Source organism: Artemia sp. Qi Xiang Cuo, chromosome 4 (assembly GCF_049724085.1).
Source record: "Artemia sp. Qi Xiang Cuo chromosome 4, ASM4972408v1, whole genome shotgun sequence".
Taxonomy (NCBI): domain Eukaryota; kingdom Metazoa; phylum Arthropoda; class Branchiopoda; order Anostraca; family Artemiidae; genus Artemia; species Artemia sp. Qi Xiang Cuo.
This window is the reverse complement of record NC_142797.1, coordinates 6,044,278-6,071,539: the sequence shown is the minus strand read 5'-3', so window position 1 is coordinate 6,071,539 and position 27,262 is coordinate 6,044,278. Positions and strand designations below refer to the sequence as shown.

The window sequence follows — 27,262 nt, the reverse complement described above, 5'->3', positions numbered from 1 at the left end:
GTTTGTAAGAATAAGGTCAAGGGTGCTCCCGGTCACATGGGTGGGTATCTTGACCACTTGTGACATACCCAGCGTATTAGCAAGCCATTGTTTCTTTGTTTGGTTGAAGTCACCAGCTATTATGAAGCCCGGGCGGCTATACCGCTGACGTAATGTGTCTAACGTAGACTGAAGGTAGGATACCAACATCCGTCTGTTCTTGGCGCTTTCAGGATAGTAGATACTTGCGATAATGATGCAAGAGACATCTCGTGGTAAATGTTTTGGCTTGCATAATGCCCAGATCGCTTCATGGTTAGGGTTATTGAAGTTATCTAAATATTTGCAGGGGATATCATCGCGTACATACAGGGCAACACCTCCGCCAATCCTGTCTGTTCTAGTGTTCAAGAAAACCTTGTAACCAGCAATCCTTCGACTTGTTTCGTCGAGCTGCCATGTTTCGGTAATTATGGCGATGTGGATGTTATTCTGACGTAGAATGACATCTAACTCATCTACTTTATTTGTTAGTGAGTGGATGTTGCTCAGAAGTAAGTTTGGAAGTTGGTGTTTATAAGAGAGAACCTGCAGCGATAATACTGGAGGACAATCAGACCCGAAATCATTGGTAGGAGCATTGTTGTCAGGAATCAGCCGGGGCGGTAGGCTCATGCGTGGGATTGAGACTAAACAACTCTCACGCTTAGGCTTTTGGCTGGCCAATCGTCCGTAGGTGACTAACACGTCGATCTTAAATTTCTTTCTGCGACCTCTTCTTGTTCGCTTTCGAACGATGGGACCGTCATCTATATTTTTATAAATTCTCAGTGTGACGAGTGTGGCTATGACAGATGGCGCCAAAACAGCAAAAGAAATGAAAGTATCTTTTTTGCATTGATCAATCCAGTTTTCAGCAGCAGTCTCAGTCACAAAAAATAGCACAATTAATACAGTTTTGATTAATACCACTTTCATCGCAAAGGGAGGAGTATTTCAAGGCACTGAACAAGTTAAACTAGGATAGAATGACTTGCAGCCTCAACGGCGCGAGAGCCATCTATCTATCTGTCTACAAACCAAGATCGGAATATTGGAAGCTCCAAGGAGTGAAGTGATCAACGTAAGTACTTTTTGGAGGAGGACTAGTTGTATGTTTTCTAGAGATATTACCTACGGATTGTTTGGGGTGGCCGTCTGACTTATTGTTTATCAAACGGTAAGCTGTACGAATATAGCAAAGAAATTTGGTTGCGCAATTATCCATTTTTGCAATTTATGTGGCTCCATTTGCTTAGCATAGGCTGTCAAAGCACATTCCCTTTCAGATGCCTTTGGCCATAAAAAAATTATGCTTTTAATTGCGATTTAAACCTCTGCCATTTTCCTAATTTTGTAGTAATTTTACAAATTAAAATTTAATTTTCGTTCTGATTAATAGTTGGTAATTCAAACAGGTCAATAAATTCCACCAATAATTTTCAACAATGTCCTTGAGTTTAGTTCCCGATAAAGTCTAAAAATTCTATTGACACCAAATAACGATATCTAGAGTCATAACTTTGCGTGATTCACTTTTTGATCATAAAAATATAATAAATTTTGCTAGAAATGATTACAAAAACAATACACACTTTTTAAGATTCTGGAAAAAAATGCACCCCATATTTAGACAAGAACTTTTCAGAAAAGATGTATCTGCATGCTATTTATATCTTGGGGGCAATATATTCTTTTGCGCTTCATTTCATGTAATATATGTGAAATACAGCCAAATCAGCCCTGTGCCTCGAGGAAAAATGTGCCCCCTGGCCCTTCTTAATTAGAACCACTGTCTCGATTCTCGAAATTCATTTAATGTCAATTATGAAATAATACTTTTTGACAGTACCTAATCATAACCATGTGGTTTTAATTGCTAATTTATTTTTGTATAAATTGATCTATGATGAGACTCTTCAAAAGTTAATCTTACTGACAAAAATAACTTTAATCACTGTCAGGAGTAATCTGTAAACTTATTTCGTCAATGAAATCTCTCTTTGCCTTAACGATGCAGTCAAAGAGTATGGGAGACTATAAGAGTGAAAACTGGCGCTAGTGTCCAAAAAATCATCAACGCCGTCTAGTTTCTGGCGAAATTTAGCATTTTTGAAGGTAAAGAGCACAAGACTCAGTAGGCCCAGGTCTTATGGGGATAAATCAGAGCTAATTAATCAAGCTAAGTAATTCTAAACTGATAGGTCAACTAGTTAAATAGTTTTGGGCTCTTTATCTTCAAAAAATGCTAAATTTTGCCAGAAACTAGATGGCGTTGGTGATTTTTTTTTGGACAAAGCGCCAGTTTCCACTCTTATAGTTTCCCATACTGTTTGGATGCCGCTATAAAATATAAAATCCGCAAACATTTTAAGTGTATAGGAGCAAGTAGTTTTCAAAAAATGGTATTTTCACTATTTTTCCAGAAATTTATCATAATTATTATATTGCTAGTAGTAGTCTCTGAAATTTGGGTATAAGTCAGAGGCATGGTCTCCTGCAAACTAAACACTATAGGCTAATAAAAGAAAGAGTAGGCTACCCTAGGTCTAGCCTCATTAGATTTCTTATTCAGTGTTGTTTCTGACCCAGTGCCCCTGGCCTAAAATTATTAGGTAAAATTGTACTTTTGGCTATCTTGGAAAGGGGTTAGATTAGGAAAATGAAACTTTCAGTGATGGATCTACAGGCTATAATGTTTCCTTGGAAGGTATTTTGAAGTACCTACCTCCACTCCTTTTCCCTCTAGAGGGTCCTGAAATTTTTCCATATGACAGGTCTATACCTATTGAAATTTGGACAAAACAATATTTTACCTGAATTTTCAGTTATCAGCTTCTTTTTCTCTGGCTTTAGTTCTGAAAAATGCAATTCCTGTTATTTGAGTAGAATTTTGGGTAAAGTTCTACAAAATCATATTATTGAGTTAGGAATAAAGTTAACAAAACATTCGTTTCCTTTTTTTATCCTGATTACAAATATAATACACATGTCATTAGGTAATTAATTTCAGCCCCCCCCCCCCTATAAAGGGTATGCCTAACCTAACCCTTTACGGGCCTATAGAGGGGGGGGGCTGAAAATAATTACCATGGTAAAATAGTATTATAGTTTTAACACCCATAAAAAAGGCATCAAATGGTGTATTAACATTATTCCTGACTCAATAATATGATTTCATAGAACTTTACCAAATTTTGAGCCACTCAAAAATTTCCAAAATTTTACTTTAGAAGCTTTTTTTAAAATTATTAGAAGCTTTTTAGAGCTTTTTTTACTTTAGAACTTTAGAAGCTTTTTAGAAAATTTTTGAGTTTGGGGGGAAGGGGGATTTTAAAACCTCTTCCCGTGATATAACGTGTCCTCGGAAGTTGATTCTGATGTTTTTAGCACTCTATCTATTAGTGCTTTAGAAATATTTAAAAAGCTTCTAAAGTAGAATTTTGGAAAATTTTGAGTTTGGGGGGAAGGGGGATATTTTAAAAACCTCTTCCTGTGATATAACGTGTCCTCTGAAGTTGATTCTGATGTTTTTATCACTCTATCTATTAGTGCTTTAGAAATATTTAAAAATCTTCTAAAGTAGAATTTTGGAAAATTTTGAGTTTGGGGGAAGGAGGATTTTAAAAACCTCTTCCCGTGATATAATGTGTCCTCTGAAGTCGATTCTGATGTTTTTAGCACTCTATCTATTAATGCTTTATAAATATTTAAAAAGCTTCTGAAATATAATTTTGGAAAATTTTGAGTGTGGAGAGAGGGGGATTTTTTAAAAACATCATCCCATGATATAACGTGTCCTCTGAAGTCGATTCTGATGTTTTTTGCACTCTATCTATAAGTGCTTTAGAAATATTTAAAAAGCTTCTAAAGTAGAATTTTGGAAAATTTTGAGTTTGGGGGAAGGAGGATTTCAAAAACATCTTCCCGTGATATAACGTGTCCTCTGAAGTCGATTCTGATGTTTTTAGCACTCTATCTATTAGTGCTTTAGAAATGTTTAAAAAGCTTCTAAAGTGGAATTTTGGAAAATTTTGAGTTTGGGGGGAAGGAGGATTTAAAAAACCTCTTCCCGTGATATAACGTGTTCTCTGAAGTTGATTCTGATGTTTTCAAATCCTTTCCCTAATTAATACAGTTTAAATGGTCTTATCAACAGAGTTGTTTGGCATGTGCCTGCTACCCTTAAGGGTAAGGGTTTCTGATAAGGCAAGTGTGACATCACAACAAACCTGGTTTCATATACCATAAAGAAAGTTGGCATGGGTTTAAAATTAAATGGCTTATGATTTAAATAGGATTTTGGAATATATTTTAATTAACAAGTTTAAAAGCAGAAGTTGTGTAAGGTAAGCAGTGATTTATATTTATGATAGTAATATAGGATGAAATATGAGTTAAAAACAAATAGTAATGTGCAGTAATTTACAATTATATAGAGGGGGGGGGATGAGTGGAGGTAGGTAATTCAAAGTACCTTCCCGGGACAAACCTTAGCATGTACATCCATCCCTGAAAGTTTCATATTCCTAACCCAACCCCTTTCCAAGATAGCCAAAAGTAACTAAATTAGAATTTTACCACAAATTTAAAAACTTATAAATTGGGATTACGCAAAGTTGTGAAGCTGACAGGGCCTAACAATTTTGTCCTACTTCATTTAAGTGGAAGATCTATTTTGCAAGGTTTCACTTTTATAACACTGATTTTTAAAGGTCAGGACCCTCTTGAGGGAGAAGGAGTGGAGGTAGGTACCTCATTATACCTTCCTGGGATATACTTTAGCCTGTAGACCCATTCCTGAAAGTTTCATTTTTGTAACCTAACCCCTTTCCATGATAACCAAAAGTAGAATTTTACCCCTCTTGAAATTTTGACAATTTTGACAATTACCCCTCTTGACATTTTACCTTAATTTTAAGTTATTGGTTTCTTTTTCTAGGACTTTAGTTCTGAAAATGCAATTCCTGGTAAAATTTTTTGTTGTTCATATTATTGATGGTAAAATTCTACTTTAACTACTTTTAGCTATCTTGGAAAGGGGCTAGGCTAGAATGGTGAAACTTTCAGGGATGGGTCTACAGGCTAAAGTATGTCACAAATAGGTATTTTGAAGTACCTACCTCCGCTCCTTCCCTCTCTAGAGGGTCCTGACCTTTAAAAACAAAAAAATTTTTTTAGACACGAAAAACGGGTTTTAATTTTCTAACAAGCAGTGAACTACAAAACAATTAATTATGCACAAAAGCTCCGAATATTTCGGCCCCACATCCGGGAGCCTTTCTCAACGAAAAAAAAAAAAAAAAATAAATAAAAAAAAAAAAAATAAATAAATAAAGCACCAAAACAAAAAAAAAACAACTTAAATTACATTAAAAAAAAAAAAACTAAAAACAAAAATATAAAAAAAAGCAAAACCTAAAGAAAAATATAAATAAAAAATAAAAAAAATCACATATTAATTAAACACTTCCATGCACTGAATGTCTTTCAACTGGCCTCCTCTCAGTATATAAATTGAAATATATTAAATAAACACTTCCATGTACTGAATGTATATATTGATTCTACTCGCCTCCTCCCAGTATATAAATTGAAATCTATAAAAAATGAAGAATATATTTATACTTAGACCAAAACAATAAAAGGTCAACTAACCCCCCGGTCCATAACCCTTAATTAAATTTCACGGAGCTTTCATTAAATATTCGGAGCTTTTGTGCATAATTAATTGTTTTGTAGTTCACTGCTTGTTAGAAAATTAAAACCCGTTTTTCGTGTTTAAAAAATTTTTTTTGTTTTTAATGGAAAAGCAGTGTGGTCTAAAAAATTATTCCTGACCTTTACAAATCTGTGTGTTATGAAAGTAAAACCTTGCAAAATAGATCTTCTGCTTAAATGAAGTACAACAAAATTGTTTTCAGCTTCACAACTTTGCTCAATCCCAATATATAAGGTTTTAAAGATATGCAAATACATTTTGTAAATTTTGAAAAAAACAACAACATTGACATGGCTTAAAATTCTTCTCAAATAACGGGAATTACATTTTTAGAACTAAAGCCAGTGAAAAAGAAACTGATTACTGAAAATTAAGGTAAAATATTGTTTTGTCAAAATTTCAATAGGTATAGACATGTCAAGTAGGCAAATTTCAGGACCCTCTAGAATGAGAAGGAGTAGAGGTAGGTACTCCAAAATACCATCCCAGGACATACTATAGCCTGTAGGCCCATTCCTGAAAGTTTCATTTTCCTAACCCAACTCCTTTCCAAGATAGCTTAAGTAGAATTTTACCCTTATTGACTTACAAATAAAGTAAACATACCACTTGATGCCTTTTTTTGTGCTCTTTCCAAATATAGTAATCATTTTTGTCAGAAATGAATTTCACCCCACCCCTATATATACCAATTCTGGGTATATATTTGCACATTAGGTGGGTGGGGGTAAATTTCATTTCTGGTGTAAATGAGAGGTAAGTCTAAACTCCCCCTCCTAATGTGCAAATATATACCCTGAATTGGTATATATAGGGGTGGGGGTAAAATTCATTTCCAAAAAAATAATTATTATATTCAGAAAGAGCATAAAAAAAGGCATCTACTTTGTTCATAAGTCAATAATATGAACAACAAAAAATTTACCAAATTCCTGTTATTTGAGTAGAATATTAAGCCATATCAATGATTTTTTTTTCTAAAATTTTGGAAATGTATTTGCATATCTTTAAAACCTTAAAGTTGGGATTGAGCAAAGTTGTGAAGCTGAAAACAATTTTGTTGTAGGCCTGCTTCATTTAAGCAGAATATCTATTTTGCAAGGTTTCACTTTTATAACACAGATTTTAAAGGTCAGGACCCTCTAGAGAGAGAAGAAGTGAAGGAGGTACTTCAAAATGCCTTCCTGTGACATGCTTTAGCCTATAGACCCATCCCTGAAAGTTTCATTTTTGCAACCTAATCCTTTCTAAGATAGCCAAAAGTAGCTAATTTAGGGTTTTACCAATTATTATTCTTATGAATTGAAGTAGATTAGAGATCAGGGAAGAGAAATTTACCTCTAAAAATCATTATTCTAAGGCCTCAATACCCCAGGGTACATTTCTCATAAGAAAGGTTAGCTTAGACTGCTCTGTAAATCTTCAAAGGATGTAAATCTGAAAAACCTTTTGGGACAGAAGCTGGATGTTTGTCTTGAATGAATATGCAGGTGAACATCTCTTCTAGAAGAAATATTATTATAAAGCTTGAAAAGTTGTCTATAACATTAAATTCCTTCTTTTAACATATGTTCTAAGGAACATTGTTAAATATTTTACTGTTCATATTATTGTCTTACAAATAAATTGAACATACCACTCAATGCCTTTTTTTATGCTCTTTCCAAATATAATAATCGCTTTTGCTGCAAATTAATTTTACCCCTTCACCTATATATACCAATTCATGATATATATTTGCACATTGGGGGGATTGGGGCAAAGTTTAAACTTACCTCTCATTGGCATCAAAAATAAATTTTACCCTTCCCCTCCCCCATGTGCAAATATATACTCTGAATTGGTATATATAGAAGTGGGGGTAAAATTCATTTGCAGCAAAAGTGATTGTTATATTTGGAAAGAGCATAAAAAAGGGCATCAAGTAGTATGTTCACTTTATTCATAAACCAGTAATATGAATAGCAAGATCTTTACTGGAACATGTGCCAGCTGCAACTAATATGTTATCAAAAAGCTGTGTAAATATTGAGCAATTCATATAAATGACCTATGAATAAATTGAATGTACCACTTGATACCTTTTTTTATTCTTTCTGAATGTAATAATTGCTTTTACTTGCAATTTCAATTTTAAGCCCTTTACAGACCCTCAAAGATGATACCCGCTTCTCTTATTTTAGATATAGCTTATATACCTCTGTCAGCTTTGTTCTTGTTAAAACTCATTTACCCATAAATTGAATTGATGGTAATGAATTTGAAACTCAATAAATGCATAGGAAATATATAATGCAGGCTATATATTTGGTTAAGGCTAGAAAGGTTAGGCTAGGTTAAAATTGAAGCTATGAGCACTGGTGGATCCAAAGGCTGGAGGGGGACCTCAGCCTCCTTCCCCCTGCAATATCTTTTTCTGGTGTCCTCTTATCCTTTTTTGTTTTTCTTTTTTTACTCTTCTTTAGAATAAATTTGTCAATTTGGTCAATTATTGGTACATTTGTGACATTGCCCCCCCCCCCCAAGATTTTGCTCTAGATCTGCCCTGTTTGTGAGTAAAGCAATTATTATATTCAGAAAGAACATAAAAAAGGTTTCAAGTGGTATGTCCACTTTATTCATTGGTCATTTATGTGAACTACTCAGTATTTACCAAAAGCTGTGTGCCTCTATAGGATGACCACCACTAGAGTCTGAAATGTATGAAGTCTGAATGTAGAGTCTGAAGAGTATGAAATTCACCTTTCCTCCATTTAAGGGAAACAGACCACTCCTTGAAAGTGTCCAGCATGTTACCAAAATACCATACAACTTGAGGAACCTCTCTTACCATGATAAACTTGTGAAATTGGACATTCCAACCCTTATTTACTTAAGGAAAAGGGGTGATGCTATCACAGCTTTTAAGCATCTGCAAGCCAACCTTAGATCAAGCCCTGTTCCCGTCAACCCAAACCAGAGAACCTGGGAAACTCCCAGAAAATTACCAAACAAAGTACCATCCACAGAGAACGCTACCACTTCTTTTCAACCATGTTGCTCCACTTTGGAACTTCTTAAGCTATCAAACCATCAAGTAGTAAACCCCAGAGTCATTCAAGCATGGTGTAGAATAGGACTGGGATCTTTAACCAAATAGGACTCAGATCTTCAACCAAACTTTGAAGTCATCACTGGCAGGTGTCTCACAACAAACCTTCCTTTCATGTCTGGATAATGGAATTTAAGAACAAGTAAGGAATCACAATAACTCAGAAATTACCAATTTAATCAGTTTAATACTTTAGCTAATTTTCAACACAATCCTTGGCAACATCTATACATTTGTCCCCTCATTGTTCTAGTTTTTACATTCCTCCAGTATCAAACTCTTTGGCTTGCTGTTGATGCTACTTATAAACCTGATTTTTATCTTCATTATTAAATGTGAAATATTTTTCATGTAAAGCCTTTATAAATGGTCACAATGCAAAAAAATCTGAAGAGTAAGTTAGGAGAGCAGGAGTGATTTATAAGAATTTTCCACCACTAAATTATTTCTTGATTTAGCAGTGTCACATATGGGTGCACATTGATATGAAGAAAAATCTCCCCTTTAGTCAAGAGTCCATGATGTTTGTTCAAACAGCAGTAAATTCTCTGATTACAGCACTAATGAGATAGCTTAGAAATTGAAATATTCTTAGAATCAGTGTTCCACCCTGAACCCAAATCTTTGTTTGCATTGAACTTCACACCCACCCCTTTAATGTGCAAATATATACTCTGGGTTGCAAATATGCACTGAATTCTCTACTACACGCTGTAAACTTTTCAAGTTCCTTTTTATTGATGAGCTAAGACTGAAATGTTATGTTCCCCCATATCAGTTCCGTTTTCAGGCTAATCTTGGCTTTTTGCATGCTCTTACAGCAGTTTTTACCACCCTTGTTTATGCTGAATCTTTGGGAGAAAGTCAGATCCTCACTGGACATAACATTAAAGGTGTGTTCAATTCCTTAATTCATTTGCCCATGCTTCTTCATATGGGAAAGTGAGGAGTCAATCTATGAGTTGTCTGTGTTCTCTGGGATTTATATAGGAATCTCATAGTGCATTTAAAACTCCCATTTACCCTCTGGAAAATTCTTAGATTTGCTCCAAGCTGCGATTTCGGTAATTTAAGGTAATATATAGTTACCAAACAGGAATCGAACCCTGCCCTGCAATGCTTAGCATAGTTTCACCATTCACATGGTGTATATGATTTCTGAAAGTCAGAAACCCCTCAGTACCTCTGCAATAATAACTTAAGAATATCTCAGATTGCTAAGTTGAAATTTTGCAGATGTTTTATTTTTATTATGTTTTATATTGTAAACCAGTGAACAACATGTATTTTTTCAAAATTTTAAAAAGGTAGCTTTCTCAATTTTTTTGATGGAGGAGGGTAACTTTTGAACTTCTGTACTTATGCTGCATACCATATTAGAGCTCATTTAAATAGCTATAATTTGGTACAAATTTGGGTATAATTTGGATTATGAGCTGTGTTGATCTGAAATGGACTGACCTACAAAAAATTACCAGCAAGTTAGTATTACTTTTGCTGCTGGAAAGTTACATGAAGTGATTGTTAACACACCAGTATTGAAACACTCCACAACCAATCAATTATTTGTATCATGTTAAATGACTTTAGAACTGGTCTGTCAGTTGAAACAAGCATTAAAATGAAAGAAGGGTATACTTTTTTGGTGTAAAATGTTTTTTAAAACACTGTTGATTACCTCTGCAATAATAACTTAAGAATATCTCAGATTGCTAAGTTGAAATTTTGCAGATGTTTTATTTTTGTTATGTTTTATATTGTAAACCAGTGAACAACATGTATTTTTTCAAAATTTTAAAAAGGTAGCTTTCTCAATTTTTTTGATGGGGGAGGGTAACTTTTGAACTTCTGTACTTATGCTGCATACCATATTAGAGCTCATTTAAATAGCTATAGTTCGGTACAAATTTGGGTATAATTTGGATTATGAGCTGTGTTGATCTGAAATGGACTGACCTACAAAAAATTACCAGCAAGTTAGTATTACTTTTGCTGTTGGAAAGCTACATGAAGTGATTGTTAACACACCAGTATTGAAACACTCCACAACCAATCAACTATTTGTATCATGTTAAATGACTTTAGAACTGGTCTGTCAGTTGAAACAAGCATTAAAATGAAAGAAGGGTATACTTTTTTGGTGTAAAATGTTTTTTTAAACACTGTTGATTACCTTTCTGATGAAATATCTAATGATCTACTGTAACTACTTTTTTTCTGCTTAAGGCTTGCCTGCACATTTCTTAGCTCAAACAAGTGACTTTTTTTTATCCTTATCTCAGGGTAAGCCAAGGGCTTACCTCAGACATTCTTGCAAATATTTTTCTTGCTGTAATTTGAAATTAAGGACAACATATAAATGAACAAAGTTTGTACCTTTTTTGTGGAAAACTTTTCTTTGTAGACTACACATTCCAATGAAATATCTTCGGACCCCGAGGAGCATTTGACTTCGTCTCTATGGAGTGCCTCCGTGGCACCTCAGTCCAGTCAGTTTCCTCTTTGCATCATGTCGACTCTAATTAAGAAACTATGCTTTTTCAGGAAATAATAAGGAGGGGGAGATGAATAGCTTCAAAATGCTAACAAATTTATTTTTTACAGTAATTTCAAAGAAGTATTTAAATGGACAAAGGCTATATTTTTTGATGTGAAATATTCCTCAAAGCACTATAGACTACCTCCTCTAATGAAATAGCTTCTGATTTCCCCCTGAGCATTTAATTGTGTTCTCCTATGGGGCTCCTGAATATGTCTTAGCTCAAGCAAGTAAGTTTGAACTGCTTTGTCATGTCTGCTCCTAACTAAAAAACTGCGTTTTTTAGGGAAGTAATGGGAAGGCACGGGTGGGTGTGAACTACTTCAGACATGCTTAAAACTATTTCTATTCCTGCAATTTGAAATGAGGGAACTGTAATTAGGGAAGGAATGAAAAGACAGAAGGGTAAGGGTTGAACTGTTTCAGAGGTACTTACAAATTATTTTCTGACAGTAATTTGAATGAATTATTGCAATGAGTAAGGGTTGTACTCATTCTGTGTAAAAAAAATTACTTACAGCAGCATAGGCTACCCCCCCCCCATGAAATAGTATATGATTCTCTAAGTGTGATTGACTGTGAACACTTATATGGCACCTAGACCAATCTTAAGTAAATCAGTGTAAATTTTTAATCTTGTGTGCCCCTAACTAAAGAACTATATTTTTTAGGGGAGTAATGCATCTCAACTTGAGAAAGAAATTAGTAATGAAGTAATTGCTAGCTCAGAGCGCTACTTTGGACTTGTAAATGTAAGTTTTCGTATGTTTTTAACATCTTGAAAATAGTCTGTGTGATATACGTAATTCTTATTAATGTAGTTCTATCATTTCATTGTGTCTTAAGACTGACCTTTCAGGCCAGAACAAACTTGTCTCCTAGATTCATGTTTATCCCTTTAAGGTAAATATGGTAGGTAGTATATCTTTCGTACCTGTTGGGGGCGATTTTCGTTTTATTGTTGTTGTTTTTTTTTATACTTTAGACCAATAGTCTATTTGTTTCTTAATTAGGAATTTGCTATTCCTGATTCCTGTTTAAATTCTAGGAACTTTGTTTAAATTCTAGGAAACCAAAACCCTCTGCCAAAACAGCAACATTATAGAAAAAATATGTTTTCTTTGCCACAACTGTGCAACAATACAAATTAAAATACTGATCAACTTTACTGGGAAGAAAAAAAAATCTAAGAATGAATATATTTCTTACTTAATTTAGTTTGATTATTTTAAAAGGACATTTTTTTCGTCACTGTGTTTCGTTTGGATTCCATTTTATTTAAAGTTATAGAAATCATAATATTTGAATGGCAAATAAATGAATGATTTGGCAATTGATTTCTTACGCATTTGAAATTAATGGATTTAAAGGGAAGAAAATATTAATAAATATTTTATTGCAGATTGCACTAATGAGACTAAATGGATTATACTAATTAAACTAAATATACTGATATATAAAAATCTGAATTCCTGAAAGTTTGAACAACATTTAACTTTTTAGTTTTATAATGAAAAAAAAAACCGTTCAAAAACCTATTTTGTTTTCAGTAAAGTGTTGTTAACACTCTAGCCTTTAGGGCCTTTGAAGGGATGGTAGCCTCAATTTCAGCAGTGGTAGATTTTTTAGTGGTGATTTTTGTTCGTTTTAAGTTAACTTGGTTATTTATATAAATTTTTACCTGATTGAGGTTTTGTATTGATTGGGGTTTCATATTAATGTTTGATCATTTTAGGTTTGGCTTAGTAGCCTTTATCTCTACTTCTTTAGCAATCCTCTATACCTTTCTTTGAAAAACTATTTTTGGAAAATATTTTTTAACATTAATACAAAATGAAAACATATTTCTTCTGTCAGAATAATACAAAACTATGGCTTTTTAAGTTTTTTCTCTTCTATATTCCGATCTAAAATTATCTCGATCTCGATATTAAAATTCAGATCTCAGTCGACCTATCATATTTGTCGTTTGCTTGACAATGATAATAATTTTCAAAAATGATGGGTTTTTAAAGGCGTTGGGTTTCCATGGTTTCCCTTTGAGTGGGCTCCAAGGGGGACAATCGCGTACTCCAGTCTTCAAAGTTTATTTTTGATGGTTTCATAGTACAAATATCCCAACATTATCCAAAGCCTGTTTTAAGTAGCTAGTCCAAATGTTGATAATTTTATTAAGACTTTCTATCCTAGCCAGGTCACTCAGTGTTTGCAAAGTTAATACAGTTTTCTGTTAAATGCATATTGCAAAGTTTGTGACCACTATGACAAAAAATTTTCTGCAAAAACCAAAGAGTATGGGAAACTATAAGAGTGGAAACTGGTACTAGTGTCAAAAAAAAAATCACCAACGCCATCTAGTTTCTGGTGAAATTTAGCATTTTTTTGAAGTTAAAGAGCCCAAAACTCAGTAGGCCTAGGTCTTATGGGGATAAATCATAGCTAATTAATCAAGCTAAGTAATTTTAAACTGTTAGGTTATCTAGTTAAATATTTTGGGCTCTTTACCTTAAAAAAATGCTAAATTTTGCCAGAAACTAGATGGCGTTGGTGATTTTTTTTGGACACTAGCGCCAGTTTCCACTCTTATAGTTTCCCATACTCTTTGGCAAAAACAATAATAGTTTCTACCTATATGGCCAGACCGATATGGATTTTCTACCAGTAAGGCCAGAATGATTTGAGGTCCGGTGCCGATACAGACAAAGCAATTACTTTGGCCGATTTATAAAACATGTCATCTATATTGAGGTGGGGAAATTGGGCTGCGGAATGACACACCCTTTCTAAAAATACTTATAATGTAATACCAGCCATAAGTACCATCACCCATATAGGATGGTGGTTATCAAAATATTACTACCCAAATATCCAATTGTGCTAAATATATTTTGGCCCGGCTTTAAAGCCAGTTCAGATGTGATTCACATAATACAGTTTTCCATAAAGTGCATGTGGCGAGGTAACAATTTATTAAGATGTATTGCAAAGTTTTTGAGTGTTCAGACGGTGGTTTCAAACTACTAGCAACTCAGTGCAGCACCAAGCTGCCTTAGGCCATTACAGTTATGCACGCTCCTCCTCCATCCCAATTTATTCAAAGCCTCCCTCTTTACATCCTCCTAAGGAGTTACCATTTTGCTTAAATCTTTCTTTACGATACCCTCGCACCCTATTCTGGGACGATTCGTTTGGCCCAAGACGGTTGGCTGTCAAAGATGATCTTTGGCAATATGTCATCCGCAGAACGTGCCCTAGCCATCTCAATCTTTCTCTCATTATAGCCCTAGAAACTGGGATTGGACCACACTTGTCGTACCGCTTAGCAAATCTTCCTCCGTTTTTCAGAGCGCCCATGCTTCAGAAGCATCTTTGACCACTTGTTATCACTGTACCTTCCAATATTCTAATCTTGGTTCGCAGACTTATCATCCTGTTCTTCGAAACTTTTTTCAACTATGAAAAAAAAAGCCTGGACCTTGGCTACTCTACTTTTAACATCTTCACTGCACCCACCGTCTTTACTAATAATACTACCTAGGTAAGTGAAGCTATCTACTTGATCGATTTTCTCGTTACCCAACATCACCTCCCCTTACTCACCTTCATAATAAGTCTTAGCGACTTTTTCTTGAACATTGATTTTCAAACTTTTCCTGAACTCACAATACCTCTAAAATTTCATCGAATTTGCTAAAATTTTCATCTAGGATGCTTAAATCATTAACATGATCTAAGTCTAGAGGAGTTTTACTTCCCCAAGTGACTTGGGCGAAACAAAAACACAAGCTAGGAAATGAACTTGAAAACTTTAGGGATTGTTTGTGGGACCATGGGGGCCTAAAGGGAGAAGGAAAGGAACATGGAGAATAAGGAGAAAAGGATTAAGGAGGAATAAGGAGAAAAGAATAATATGCTAAATGTAAGAAAATATTAACATTTCTGAATGTTCTATCGAAGTTATAAGCATAGAAACTAGTCTTCCTGCTTTGTTGCGTTATTTAGTGCACCAGTGTGACTTTTGTGCAAGATTGCTGTAGTGCAATACATCATGTGTGGTACAGTGCTGCTAACGCGGTAGCCTGTACTGTTATTGTTATAATTTTTAGGTCCTGCTACAATGCCATACATTTTGAATTTTTTTGGTACAACGCCAATTTTCCTCTACGTTTTGGTTTTACTTGCTCCTTTCTTACTTGAATATTATTTTAGTAGGATCTTATATTTTAGTTTATCGAAATTTTTCTTCTTGTTACAGCAAATTTTTAACCAGCTGTTCAGATGGTATAATTTATCCTCTCCCGGTACAATTTTACTCGAAAAACGGGTACAATTTACTTCAAACCACTGGCAATGCTGGTGTGGTGTTTTTATGTCTTTATTTTATTTTTAGTCTTTACTCTATTTGTTTCTTTTCTGGCGATTCTTAAATCAAATTTTAACCATAGCTAGAAATAAGCCAGGGGGGTGGGGTTTGTTACAATCACAAGTAGTTTAGTTCTAAAGACTAGTTTATATGCTCTAAGAAATAGTTGATTTCAACTAAATCATTGCATTTAGCAATATAGTCTAAAACAGGGTTTCTAAAACAGATTTTGGGACGAATGTGGTTTTTGACAGAAGGGGTTGATTTTGAAAAATTAACTATCATAACTGACGATTATTAGCATTAACTCTCATCTTCAAAAAAGAACCTTCCTGTGTGATTTCATCAAGTAATGTCTTAATTTCTCAACAGGGGAATATCAAGACACCTAGAGCTCTACAGATTGTTCCCAGAGGCTCCAGAGAGTGCTGGGATTGTTCCTAGAGCAAGAGAAAATGAATTTTCATGTTTTCAATGCTATTTAAGGGGTTAGTGGCCACACTGTAAAAGGATCTTGAGATCAAGGAGGTCATATTCAAAGCCAGTTTTGTATAGTGTTACTCGTTTTATCCTACCCACAATTAGGACTTAACTAAGGGGGAGGGGTAGGCTGTTTCATGATAACAGCTAGTTTAGTTCTAAAGACTACGGGGTCTAAGAAAACGTTGATGCTGTTTGTAGCTATATAGATTAAAAGAGAGTTTCACATCAGGAGCTCCTCAGTCTCATAGGGCTCCACAAAACCTTTCGGGGACTTCACAAACAAAAGAGCTTAGTCCTGCGTCTTTTCTCAATATTTTTCAGGGAGGTAAGTTGTATGTGTTATGCAAGGCGTAGCCAGGATTCTGCTTCGGGGGAATAGGGGTTGCGAAAAACTTTGGAACGCATCACAAATTTATTTATATGCATTTTTGTCATGCTTTTACGAGTCGAAAAAAATTTCGGGGGAGGTGGTACCCCCGTCCCTCTGGATATGGCCTTGATGTTGCGTATTAGTTCTTTTTTTTCATTTTAGCATTAGCATTCACTTTGCATCTAGTTCATTTTAGCAGTTCTTCAAGGTAGAAAGGTCAATAAAAACTGGCGTGGTATATGAAACTGATTAGATAAGGATAAAATAGATCCTTTTTTGGAGGGGAAGGTTGTAATACCCCATGTGCTGGTTGTACTTATGAAGTATGTTGTTTTTATTTGTTTAAATAAGTTTTTCTTTTCAGTTTGGAAATACTTGCTATGCAAACAGTGTTCTTCAAGCTTTATATTTTTGCAAACCATTCAGAGAAAAAGTGCTGGAGTACAGAACAAAGCACAAAAGAAACAAAGAAACGCTTCTAACATGCTTAGCAGACCTGTACCATTCTATAGCAACTAATAAAAAACGGACTGGGACCATTCAACCAAAAAAATTTGTTGCCAGACTCAAAAAAGAAAAAGGTAAATATTTTTTTCGGGACTGTTATGGACCTTCAGATACCACATTTTTGTATGTGGTTGTATTTTCAACCGAAAATCTTTTCCCAGATTCAAAAAAGAAGTAAAATGCCACTTTATTTATTTATTTTTTTCTGGGCAACTTGGCACTTTCAGATACCAAATTTGAAAATTGAAAACACACAAGTGTTTTTAATTTTCAACTGAAAATCTATTGACAGATTCTTTAAAAAAAGGAGAAATGTCACTTTTTCTGAGTAACTCGGCACTTTCAGATACCAAATTTTTGTGTGTTTTCATTTTCAACTGAAAGTCTATTGCCAGATTCAAAAAAGAAAAAATGTCACTTTTTCTTCTGGGCAAATCGGCACTTTCAGATACCAAATTTTTGTATGTTTTAATGTTCAACTGAAATCTGGTGCTAGATTCAAAAAAGAAAAAAATATCACTTTTTCTGAGCAACTCGGCACTTTCAGATAACAAATTTTTGTGTGTTTTCATTTTCAACTGAAAATCTGTTGCCAGATTCAAAAAAGAAAAAATATCACTTTTATTTTATTTTTTCTGGGCAACTCGGCACTTTCAGATACCAAATTTGTGTGTATTTTCAATTTTCAACTGAAAATCTGTTGCCAGATTCAAAAAAGAAAAAAATGTCACTTTTTCTTCTGTGAAAATCGGCACTTTCAGATACCAAATTTTTGTGTGTTTTAATGTTCAACTGAAATCTGCTGCTAGATTCAAAAAAGAAAAAATATCACTTTTTCTGGGCAACTCGGCACTTTCAGATAACAAATTTTTGTGTGTTTTCATTTTCAACTGAAAATCTGTTGCCAGATTCAAAAAAAGAAAAAAATATCACTTTTATTTTATATTTTTTGGGCAACTTGGCACTTTCAGATACAAAATTTTTGTGTGTTTTCATTTTCAACTGAAATTCTGTTGCCAGATTCAAAAAAGAAAAAATGTCACTTTTTCTTCTGGGCAACTCGGCACTTTCAGATAACAAATTTTTGTGTGTTTTCATTTTCAACTGAAAATCTGTTGCCAGATTCAAAAAAGAAAAAATATAACTTTTATTTTATTTTTTCTGGGCAACTCGGCACTTTCAGATACCAAATTTGTGTGTATTTTCAATTTTCAACTGAAAATCTGTTGCCAGATTCAAAAAAGAAAAAATTTCACTTTTTCTTCTGGGCAAATCGGCACTTTCAGATACCAAATTTTTGTGTGTTTTAATGTTCAACTGAAATCTGCTGCTAGATTCAAAAAAGAAAAAATATCACTTTTTCTGGGCAACTCGGCACTTTCAGATACCAAATTTTTGTGTGTTTTCATTTTCAACTGAAATTCTGTTGCCAGATTCAAAAAAGAAAAAATGTCACTTTTTCTTCTGGGCAACTCAGCACTTTCAGATACCAAATTTTTGTGTGTTTTAATGTTCAACTGAAATCTGCTGCTAGATTCAAAAAAGAAAAAATATCACTTTTTCTGGGCAACTCGGCACTTTCAGATAACAAATTTTTGTGTGTTTTCATTTTCAACTGAAAATCTGTTGCCAGATTCAAAAAAGAAAAAAATATCACTTTTATTTTATATTTTTTGGGCAACTCGGCACTTTCAGATACCAAATTTTTGTGTGTTTTCATTTTCAACTGAAATTCTGTTGCCAGATTCAAAAAAGAAAAAATGTCACTTTTTCTCCTGTGCAACTCGGCACTTTCAGATAACAAATTTTTGTGTGTTTTCATTTTCAACTGAAATTCTGTTGCCAGATTCAAAAAAGAAAAAATTTCACTTTTATTTTATTTTTTCTGGGCAACTCGGCACTTTCAGATAACAAATTTGTGTGTATTTTCAATTTTCAACTGAAAATCTGTTGCCAGATTCAAAAAAGAAAAAATTTCACTTTTTCTTCTGGGCAAATCGGCACTTTCAGATACCAAATTTTTGTGTGTTTTAATGTTCAACTGAAATCTGCTGCTAGATTCAAAAAAGAAAAAATATCACTTTTTCTGGGCAACTCGGCACTTTCAGATAACAAATTTTTTTGTGTTTTCATTTTCAACTGAAATCTGCTGCTAGATTCAAAAAAGAAAAAATATCACTTTTTCTGGGCAACTCGGCACTTTCAGATACCAAATTTTTGTGTGTTTTCATTTTCAACTGAAATTCTGTTGCCAGATTCAAAAAAGAAAAAATGTCACTTTTTCTTCTGGGCAACTCGGCACTTTCAGATAACAAATTTTTGTGTGTTTTCATTTTCAACTGAAATTCTGTTGCCAGATTCAAAAAAGAAAAAATGTCACTTTTTCTTCTGGGTAACTCGGCACTTTCAGATAACAAATTTTTGTGTGTTTTCATTTTCAACTGAAAATCTGTTGCCAGATTCAAAAAAGAAAAAATATCACTTTTATTTTATTTTTTCTGGGCAACTCGGCACTTTCAGATACCAAATTTGTGTGTATTTTCAATTTTCAACTGAAAATCTGTTGCCAAACTCAAAAAAGAAAAACCTACCTTTTTTCTGGACTAGTTTGATTTCCTGATAGAATCCTAAAAAGGGCTTATGCCAGAATTTCCTCTCACTAACTCAGACTATCTGTCTTGGCTTTTTCTACAATTAAACTATGGCTTGATCCTTGCAACTACTTGAATTTAATCTTTGCATGTTTAAGAATGATTAAAATCTTTTTTAAGTTCAACACAGGAGTGGGCTTAACGCTAACGTAGATATAACACTCACGAAACTTTACTCAGAGACTTTAATAATTATTATGTTAGAAACGCGAAAGAGCTTTACCAGTATATTTTTATAGTTTCTGCAAACTTGTTGATATTCTAGTGGTAAACAAATCCCCAATTTATTTTTGATATAGGCCATTTTTGAGTGATCTTTTGACGATTTTCCAATAAGTAATGAATGAATAACTAGTTCGTAACTCAAAAGCTTCCTGATGTTATTGAAGATTATTGATTTAAATTCACTCTTACAGACAGAATGTTATAATGCATTTTTGCAATTTTTTATTAGCTTTAAAATTAGGTACGCTGTTGCATAATTGTTTTGAATACTTGGAAAAGACAATAGGAATTTTAATTTCCAATGGAATGAGACATCTCCAAAATTTCTAGGACTATTGGCTCGATATAATCACCCCTAGAAATAAACAAACTAACAAAAAACATGAGTTCGTGACCTTGCTTCTTGGTAAAAAGTGCAAATTCTACATTTTTGAAGATGGGATCACCTCTATATTAGGATTCTCTGATATTTAAAAATATTGTATACATAATGTTGAAATAAATTGAAGCACTGTATTTAAATAGGAAATGAGAAATATTACCCTTTTAAATCGCTGAAAACAAATTTCATGGTACCACTTGGCACCCTGCCCCCAAACCCCAAAAAGAACTTCAGGCAAGACTCATGGTACCCAGCCTCACCCTTCTCATCTCTGCATGAATAGGTATGTGAATTTTATATTTTAATCTACATGGAAAAAGATCGTAGCAACTGAAAGGACACTACTGTTCCCTCCCCCTCCCAGTACCAATAATAAAGGCACAGACCCAAAATATACGTGGGAACAAAGAAAGATTAGGCAACAATTCCCAGAAACTCACTCAATTTTTATTTGAAGACTCAATGGGGCTTAAATGAGGCCATTAAAACGCAATCATTTAGGCATCTTGAGTCTATACAATAACCTACATAATAGCTGATACGTAGTTATACATCACTGCATTATGAAGCAAAGGAGTTTAGTTAAATGAAGCATTAAAACATTTTTTTGCAATAAGAAGGGAAGTATCACACCGCAGCACACTTATGGACATTACCCATGATTTTCTGCGGGAAAATCCCGCCAGAAAATTCCTTCTCCTCTGAAAATTCCGCCGGAACATTTTTTGCCCCTTAGGACATTTGACTGACATTTCGACGTACCCATTTTGTAATTTTTCTGTCGCTGCTCGGTTTTTGCATTTGGAGGAATTTTCCATCGGGGGTGGGGGGATCTTGACTCCGCTGTCTGATTCCCTGAGGTTCTTTTTTTTTCGGGTGTTTCTAGTAATTCCTAAAATAGTTAGTCCATCCGTCCAAATATTCCTTTGGAAGGAGGTGGTCTGAAACATCAAAACAAATTGTATAAAATGATGCATTTTTAAATAACAAAAAGAATATATTAGGTACTGATGTGTCGTTCTAGTAAAAGTTGTTTTTACCATCTTAAAGATTAATTAAAAAAATTGCCTAAAAATAAGTTTTTCAAAGAAAAGTAAAGGCCATTATAAGCTTAAGCTCAGAAGATACAAATAACTTTTAAATTCAAACTCAAAACAACCAGAAATTCCTATTAAAGAATAAAAGAAAACCAAAACGACCAGAAATTAAATAAGCAATCATAGTGAAAGCATACAACAAGCAATAATATAAATCAAAAATTATATCTTAAAGCGAGTAATGCTTAGATTGAATATGCAAATCAAGCTTAAAACGAAAAAAAATATTTTCCTATTGAAGTATAAATGAAACTTAAAACGAAAAGAAATTAAATAAACAGTCAATGTAAACAAATATACAGTAAATATTACTGTATATTTAACGAAAAAAAATAGTTTGCTATTTTATAAATGAAACTTAAAACGAACAGAAATTAAGTAAACAATCAATGCAATCAATAATACAATAGATATTAATGTAAATGGAATAAATAAATCTTAAAACGAGTGAAACAAATTGAATATGCAAATCAAGCTTAAAACGAACAAAAATCACTACAAACAAGAGTTTGGGTATGGCCTCCTTCTCTCACTGTAAGTCTAAAACCTACTGCGTCATTGGCGCTTTACTGAAAACCAATTTTACTACAAATATTTTCTTAATATTTAGAAAATAAACATTAAAATTATAGTAAAATTTTGAACTGATGATTTTTCAGCAATTAATATCATTATACATCAAATATTCAGTTTAATTTAATAGTTCTTTCTAAAGTTGTTCAAGACGAATATAGTTTCACTACAAACAAGAGTTTGGATATTGCCCCCTTCCTTAACTAAATAAAAACCAAAAGCGTACTGCATCATTGGTGCTTAACTGAAAACGAATTATACTACAAATATTTTCTTTTCTAGTTCTTACAGAATTGGAAATAAAAATAAAATTACAGTGAAATAAGTTCTTGAACTGATGGATCTTTAAACAATTAATATTATTATACATCAAATATTCAATTTGATGTTGTTTCCAAGACTGTTCAAGTTGTCAGTAAAGCGCCAATGACGCAGAAGGTTTTAGACTTACAGTGAGAGAAGGAGGAGTTTACCCAAACTCTTGTTTGTAGTGATTTTTGTTCGTTTTAAGCTTGATTTGCATATTCAATTTGTTTCACTCGTTTTAAGATTTATTTATTCCATTTACATTAATATCTATTGTATTATTGATTGCATTGATTGTTTACTTAATTTCTGTTCGTTTTAAGTTTCATTTATAAAATAGCAAAATATTTTTTTTTCGTTTTAAGCTTGATTTTCATATTCGATCTAAGCATTACTCGCTTTAAGATCTATTTATTCATTTATATTATTACTTGTTGTATGTTTTTTGCTATGATTGTTTATTTAGTTTCTGTCCATTTTGGGTTTCATTTATTCTTTAATAGTAATTTCTGGTCGTTTTGAGTTTGAATTTTAACAGGTATTTGTATCTGCTGAGCTTAAGTTAAAAACGGCCTTTACTTTCCTTTGAAAAACTTATTGTTAGGAAAGTTTTTTTTAATCAATTTTTGTTCGTTTTTCATTGTGAAAAATTTCAAGTTTTTAAAAATTCTTTATTTCAAAATCAAACTATAAAAAAATTGAAATGTTCATCAAAGTATCAAAACTGGTATCAAAGTAACAATATCAAAGTGAAGAATTGGGCTTGTGTAAACCTTGGAGTTCTTATTATTTGGTGTTTGAACTATTTTAACAAACTTTCTATTTCAAAATTTTTATCGGATGGGTTTGGAGAAAAAAGGGCGTGGGGGGGGGGGCTAATTGTCCTTTGGTCTCTTTTGAATCTTTAAAATTGAGTTAGAACTTCCTGTATTCGATCAAATGAGACCTCTCTGAAGTTTATACGAGCATCCCTTCTATAAAAACCATATATACCCCCAGAGTATAACTTACAACGCCTGTCCCTGGGCCCCGGGATGTTGTGTCGACTCCAGAGTTTTAATATCTGATGTTTTAACTTTTTTTAATAAAACAATCACCTCAAATTTGTATCGAATAGTTTTTTCCAATCTATAAACCCAAACGCGTAGAAGCCGGTAGGTGCTAGTTGCCCTCTGATCTTTTAATCTTAAAAAATGGACTAAAACTTTTAATTTCCATTCAAATGAACCCTCTCTGAAGTTTATACGAGCATCCCTTTCATAAGAACCATATACGGCCCCAGGACATAGCTTACAATGCCTGCCCCCCGGACTTTGGGGGGTTGTATCGACACCATAGTTCTTGTTATCTCATCTATGAACCATATATAAAAAAATGGCTATCTCAAAGGTTTTATCGGATGGGTTTGGGGAAAAAAAGGGCGTGGGGGGGGGACTAGTTGCCCTCTGATATCTTTTGACTCTTAAGAAACAAACTAGAACTTTCAATTTCCAATCAAATGAGCCCTCTCTGAAGTTTATACAAGTATCCGTTTCATAAGAACCATATACACCCCCAGGACAACACTTACAACGCCTACCTCCCGGCCCTGGGGGGTTGTGTTGACACCGCAGTTTTTGTTAGCTAATTTTTGAACTATTTAAAAAAAATGGCTATCTCAAAATTTGTATCGGATGGGTTTGGGGAAAAAAAGGTGTGTGGGGGGGGGGAACTAGTTGTCATCCGATCTCTTTTGACTCTTATAAAGTGAAAAAGAACTTTCAATGTCCAATCATACGAGCCCTCTCCAAAGTTTATACGAGCAGCATTTCCATAAGAACTATATATGCCCCCAGAGTATTACTTACAACGCCTGTCTCCTGGCCCTGGGGAGGTTGTGTCGACCCCCAGGGTTTTCTTTATATGATCTTTGAACTATTTCTAAGAAAATGGCTCAAAGTTCTTATCAGATGGGTTTGAGGAAAAAAGGTATGGAGGGGGGAGGCTAGTTGCCCTCCGATATCTTTTGACTCTTTAAAAGTAAACTAGAACTTTCAGTATCCAATCAAATGAGCCCTCTCCGAAGTTTATAAAAGTATACCCTCCATAAGAACCATATATGCCCCCAGAGCAATACTTACAACGCCTGTCCCGGGTCCTGGGGGGTTGCATCAACACAGGATTTTTTTATCTGAAATTTGAACTGTTCTTAACGAAATGGCCATACGTAAACGAGTTTTTGTTATATGATCTTTGAACTATTTTTAACAAAATGCCTACCTCAAACTTTTTATCAAATGTATTTGGGCAAAGAGGGCTTAGGGGGGAGCTAGTTGCCCTCCGATCACTTTTGACTGTTAAAAAGGGCATTAGAACTCTTGATTTCCCATCGAATGAGCCCACTTTGAAGTTTATACGACAACCCCTTCTATATGAGTGTGTCTGGAAAAAAATAAATTGGAGTTTGGGGGGGGGGGCTAGCTGCCCTCCGATCACTTTTGACTCTTAAAAAGTGAATTACAACTTGCAATTCCCAATCAAATGAGCCCTCTATGAAATACATATACGACCATCCCTTCCATAACAACCATATATGCCCCCAGAGCATAACTTACAACGCCTATCCCCGGGCCCTGGGGCGCTGTTTGACACCGGAGTTTTGTTATCTGAACTTTGAACTATTTTTAACAAAATATCCATCTCAAAATTTTATCTGATGCATTTGACGCGTGGAGGGGGGGGGGCTAGTTGCCCTCCAAAATCTTGACTCTTAAAAAGTGAACAAGAACTTTGAATTTCCAATCACATGAGCCCTCTACGAAGTTTATATGAGCATCCCTTCCATAAGAACTATATATGCCCCCAGAGCACTACTTACAACACTTGCCTCCGGGCCCTGGGGGGTTGCGTCGACACAGGAGTTTTCCTTATCTGACCTTTGAACTATTTTTAATGAAATGGCTATTTTAAGGATTTTATCGGATGGGCTTGGGGAAAAAGTGTGTGTGGGGGGGGGGGCTAGTTTCCCTTGGATATCTTTTGAATCTTAAAAAGTGAATTAGAATTTTCAATTTCCAATCAAATGAGCCCTCTCTGAAGTTTATAGGAGCACCCCTTTCATAAGAAATATATACGTCCCCAGGACAACAATTTACAACGCCTACCCCCCGGGCGATGGGAGGCTGTGTTGACACGGAGTTTTTGTTATATAATTTTTGAAAAATTTTCAAAGAACTGGCTATCTCAAAATTTGTAGCAGATGGGTTTGGGGAAAAAAGGGTGTGGGGGGGGCTAGTTGCCCTGAAATCTCTTGACTCTTAAAAAGTAAGCTAGAACTTTCAATATCCAATCAAACGAGCCGTTTACGGGGTTTATACGAGCATTCCTTTCATAAGAACTATACATGCCTTTAGGGCATAAGTTATAACTCCTTCCCCTGGGCCCTGTGGGGTTGTATTGACACTGGAGTTTTTGTTATCTAAAATTTGAAGTATTTTTAACTAAATATCTATCCCAAAATTTTCCTCAGATGGGTTTTGAAAAAGAAGACGTTTTTGGGGGGCGCCCCTACGGGCCCTCGGAGCTATTTTGACTATTAAAAATTGAGCTTTAAATTTTAATTTCGAATCAAATGAGACCTCTCTGAAGTTTAGACGAGCATCCCATTCATAAGAACCATATACGCCCCCAGGACAACACTTGCAACGCCTACCTCCCGGACCCTGGGGGGTTGTGTTGACACCGCAGTTTTTGTTATCTGGTTTTTGAACTATTTTAAAAAAAATGGCTATCTCAAAATTTGTATCGGATGCATTTGGGGGAAAAGGGGCGTGGGGGAGAGCTAGTTGCCCTCCAATCTCTTTTGACTCTCGAAAACTGAACTAGAACTTTCAATATCCAATCAAATGAGCCCTCTCTGAAGTTTTTACGAGCATCCCTTCCATAAGAACCATATATTCCCCCAGGGCATAACTTACAGCTCGTGCCCTCGGGTCCTGGGGGGCTGTGTCAACCCCGAAGTTTTTGTTATATGGTCTTTGAACTATTTTTAAAAAAATTGCTATCTCGAAGTTCTTATCGGATGGGTTTGAGGAAAAAAGGGCGTGGAGGGTGGGGGCTAAGTGCCCTCTGACCTCTTTTGACTCTTATAAAGTAAACTATATATTTTCAACTCGAACAAAGTGAACTGCCGCTGAAGTTAATAGGAGCGTCTCTTCCATAAGACCATATATGCACTCAGAATATTACTCACAACGCCTGCCCCCGGGCCCTGGGGCTTTGTGTCGATACGGGAGTTTTGTTATATGATCTTTGTACTATTTTTAACAAAATACCTATCTCAAAATTTTTATCGGATGCATTTGGGAAAAAAGGGCGTGGGGGGACTGATAACCCTCCGATATCTTTTGAGGCGTAAAAAATGAACTAGAACTTTCAATTTCCAATTAAATGAGCCCTCTCTGAAGTTTAAACGAACATTTCTTCCGTAAGAACCATATATGCCCCCTGGGTATAACTTATAACCCTTGCCCTGAAGACTGTGGAGAGAGTGTCCTGTTCGAAGTTATAATGTCCAGAACGTTCAACTACGTTGAACAAAATGGCTATCTCAAAATTTTGATTGGATAGGTTTGGGGAAATGGTGCGCGTGGAAGGGGTGTTAGCTGCCTTCCAGTCATTTTCGACTATTAAAAAGGGCACTAGACATTTAAATTTCCAATCGAATGTAAGTAAGTAAGTAAGTAAGTATGACGGCACTAGACCCTGAAGATCCAAACTGGCGGTGCTGATCTCCGTTTCGTGGCCCTTCAGCCAGGAAGTGCAATGGGGGGCTGGGGCCAGCCGCCCTGTGCTTTCACACACCCTTCCTGCTTAGCTTCCCCAGATTTCTCCAGGTACCCATTTAGAGGTGGGTCGACTCTGGCTAAGCTTACAGGGTCACACCTCTGACCCGCG

At 34.7% G+C, this 27,262-nt stretch overlaps 1 protein-coding gene across 1 annotated transcript in view; it reads left to right on the top strand.

Moving 5' to 3' along the window:
* The first annotated feature begins 2,310 nt into the window (after window positions 1-2,310).
* Window positions 2,311-27,262, top strand: part of Usp12-46 (Ubiquitin-specific protease 12/46) — a 57,141-nt gene continuing 32,189 nt past the window's right edge. The window contains exons 1-3 of the mRNA XM_089087376.1: window positions 2,311-2,423; window positions 12,042-12,122; window positions 16,951-17,167. Coding sequence (XP_088943502.1) covers window positions 2,421-2,423; window positions 12,042-12,122; window positions 16,951-17,167 — 301 coding nt within the window. The 5' untranslated portion in view covers window positions 2,311-2,420. The remainder of the gene's footprint in view (window positions 2,424-12,041; window positions 12,123-16,950; window positions 17,168-27,262) is intronic.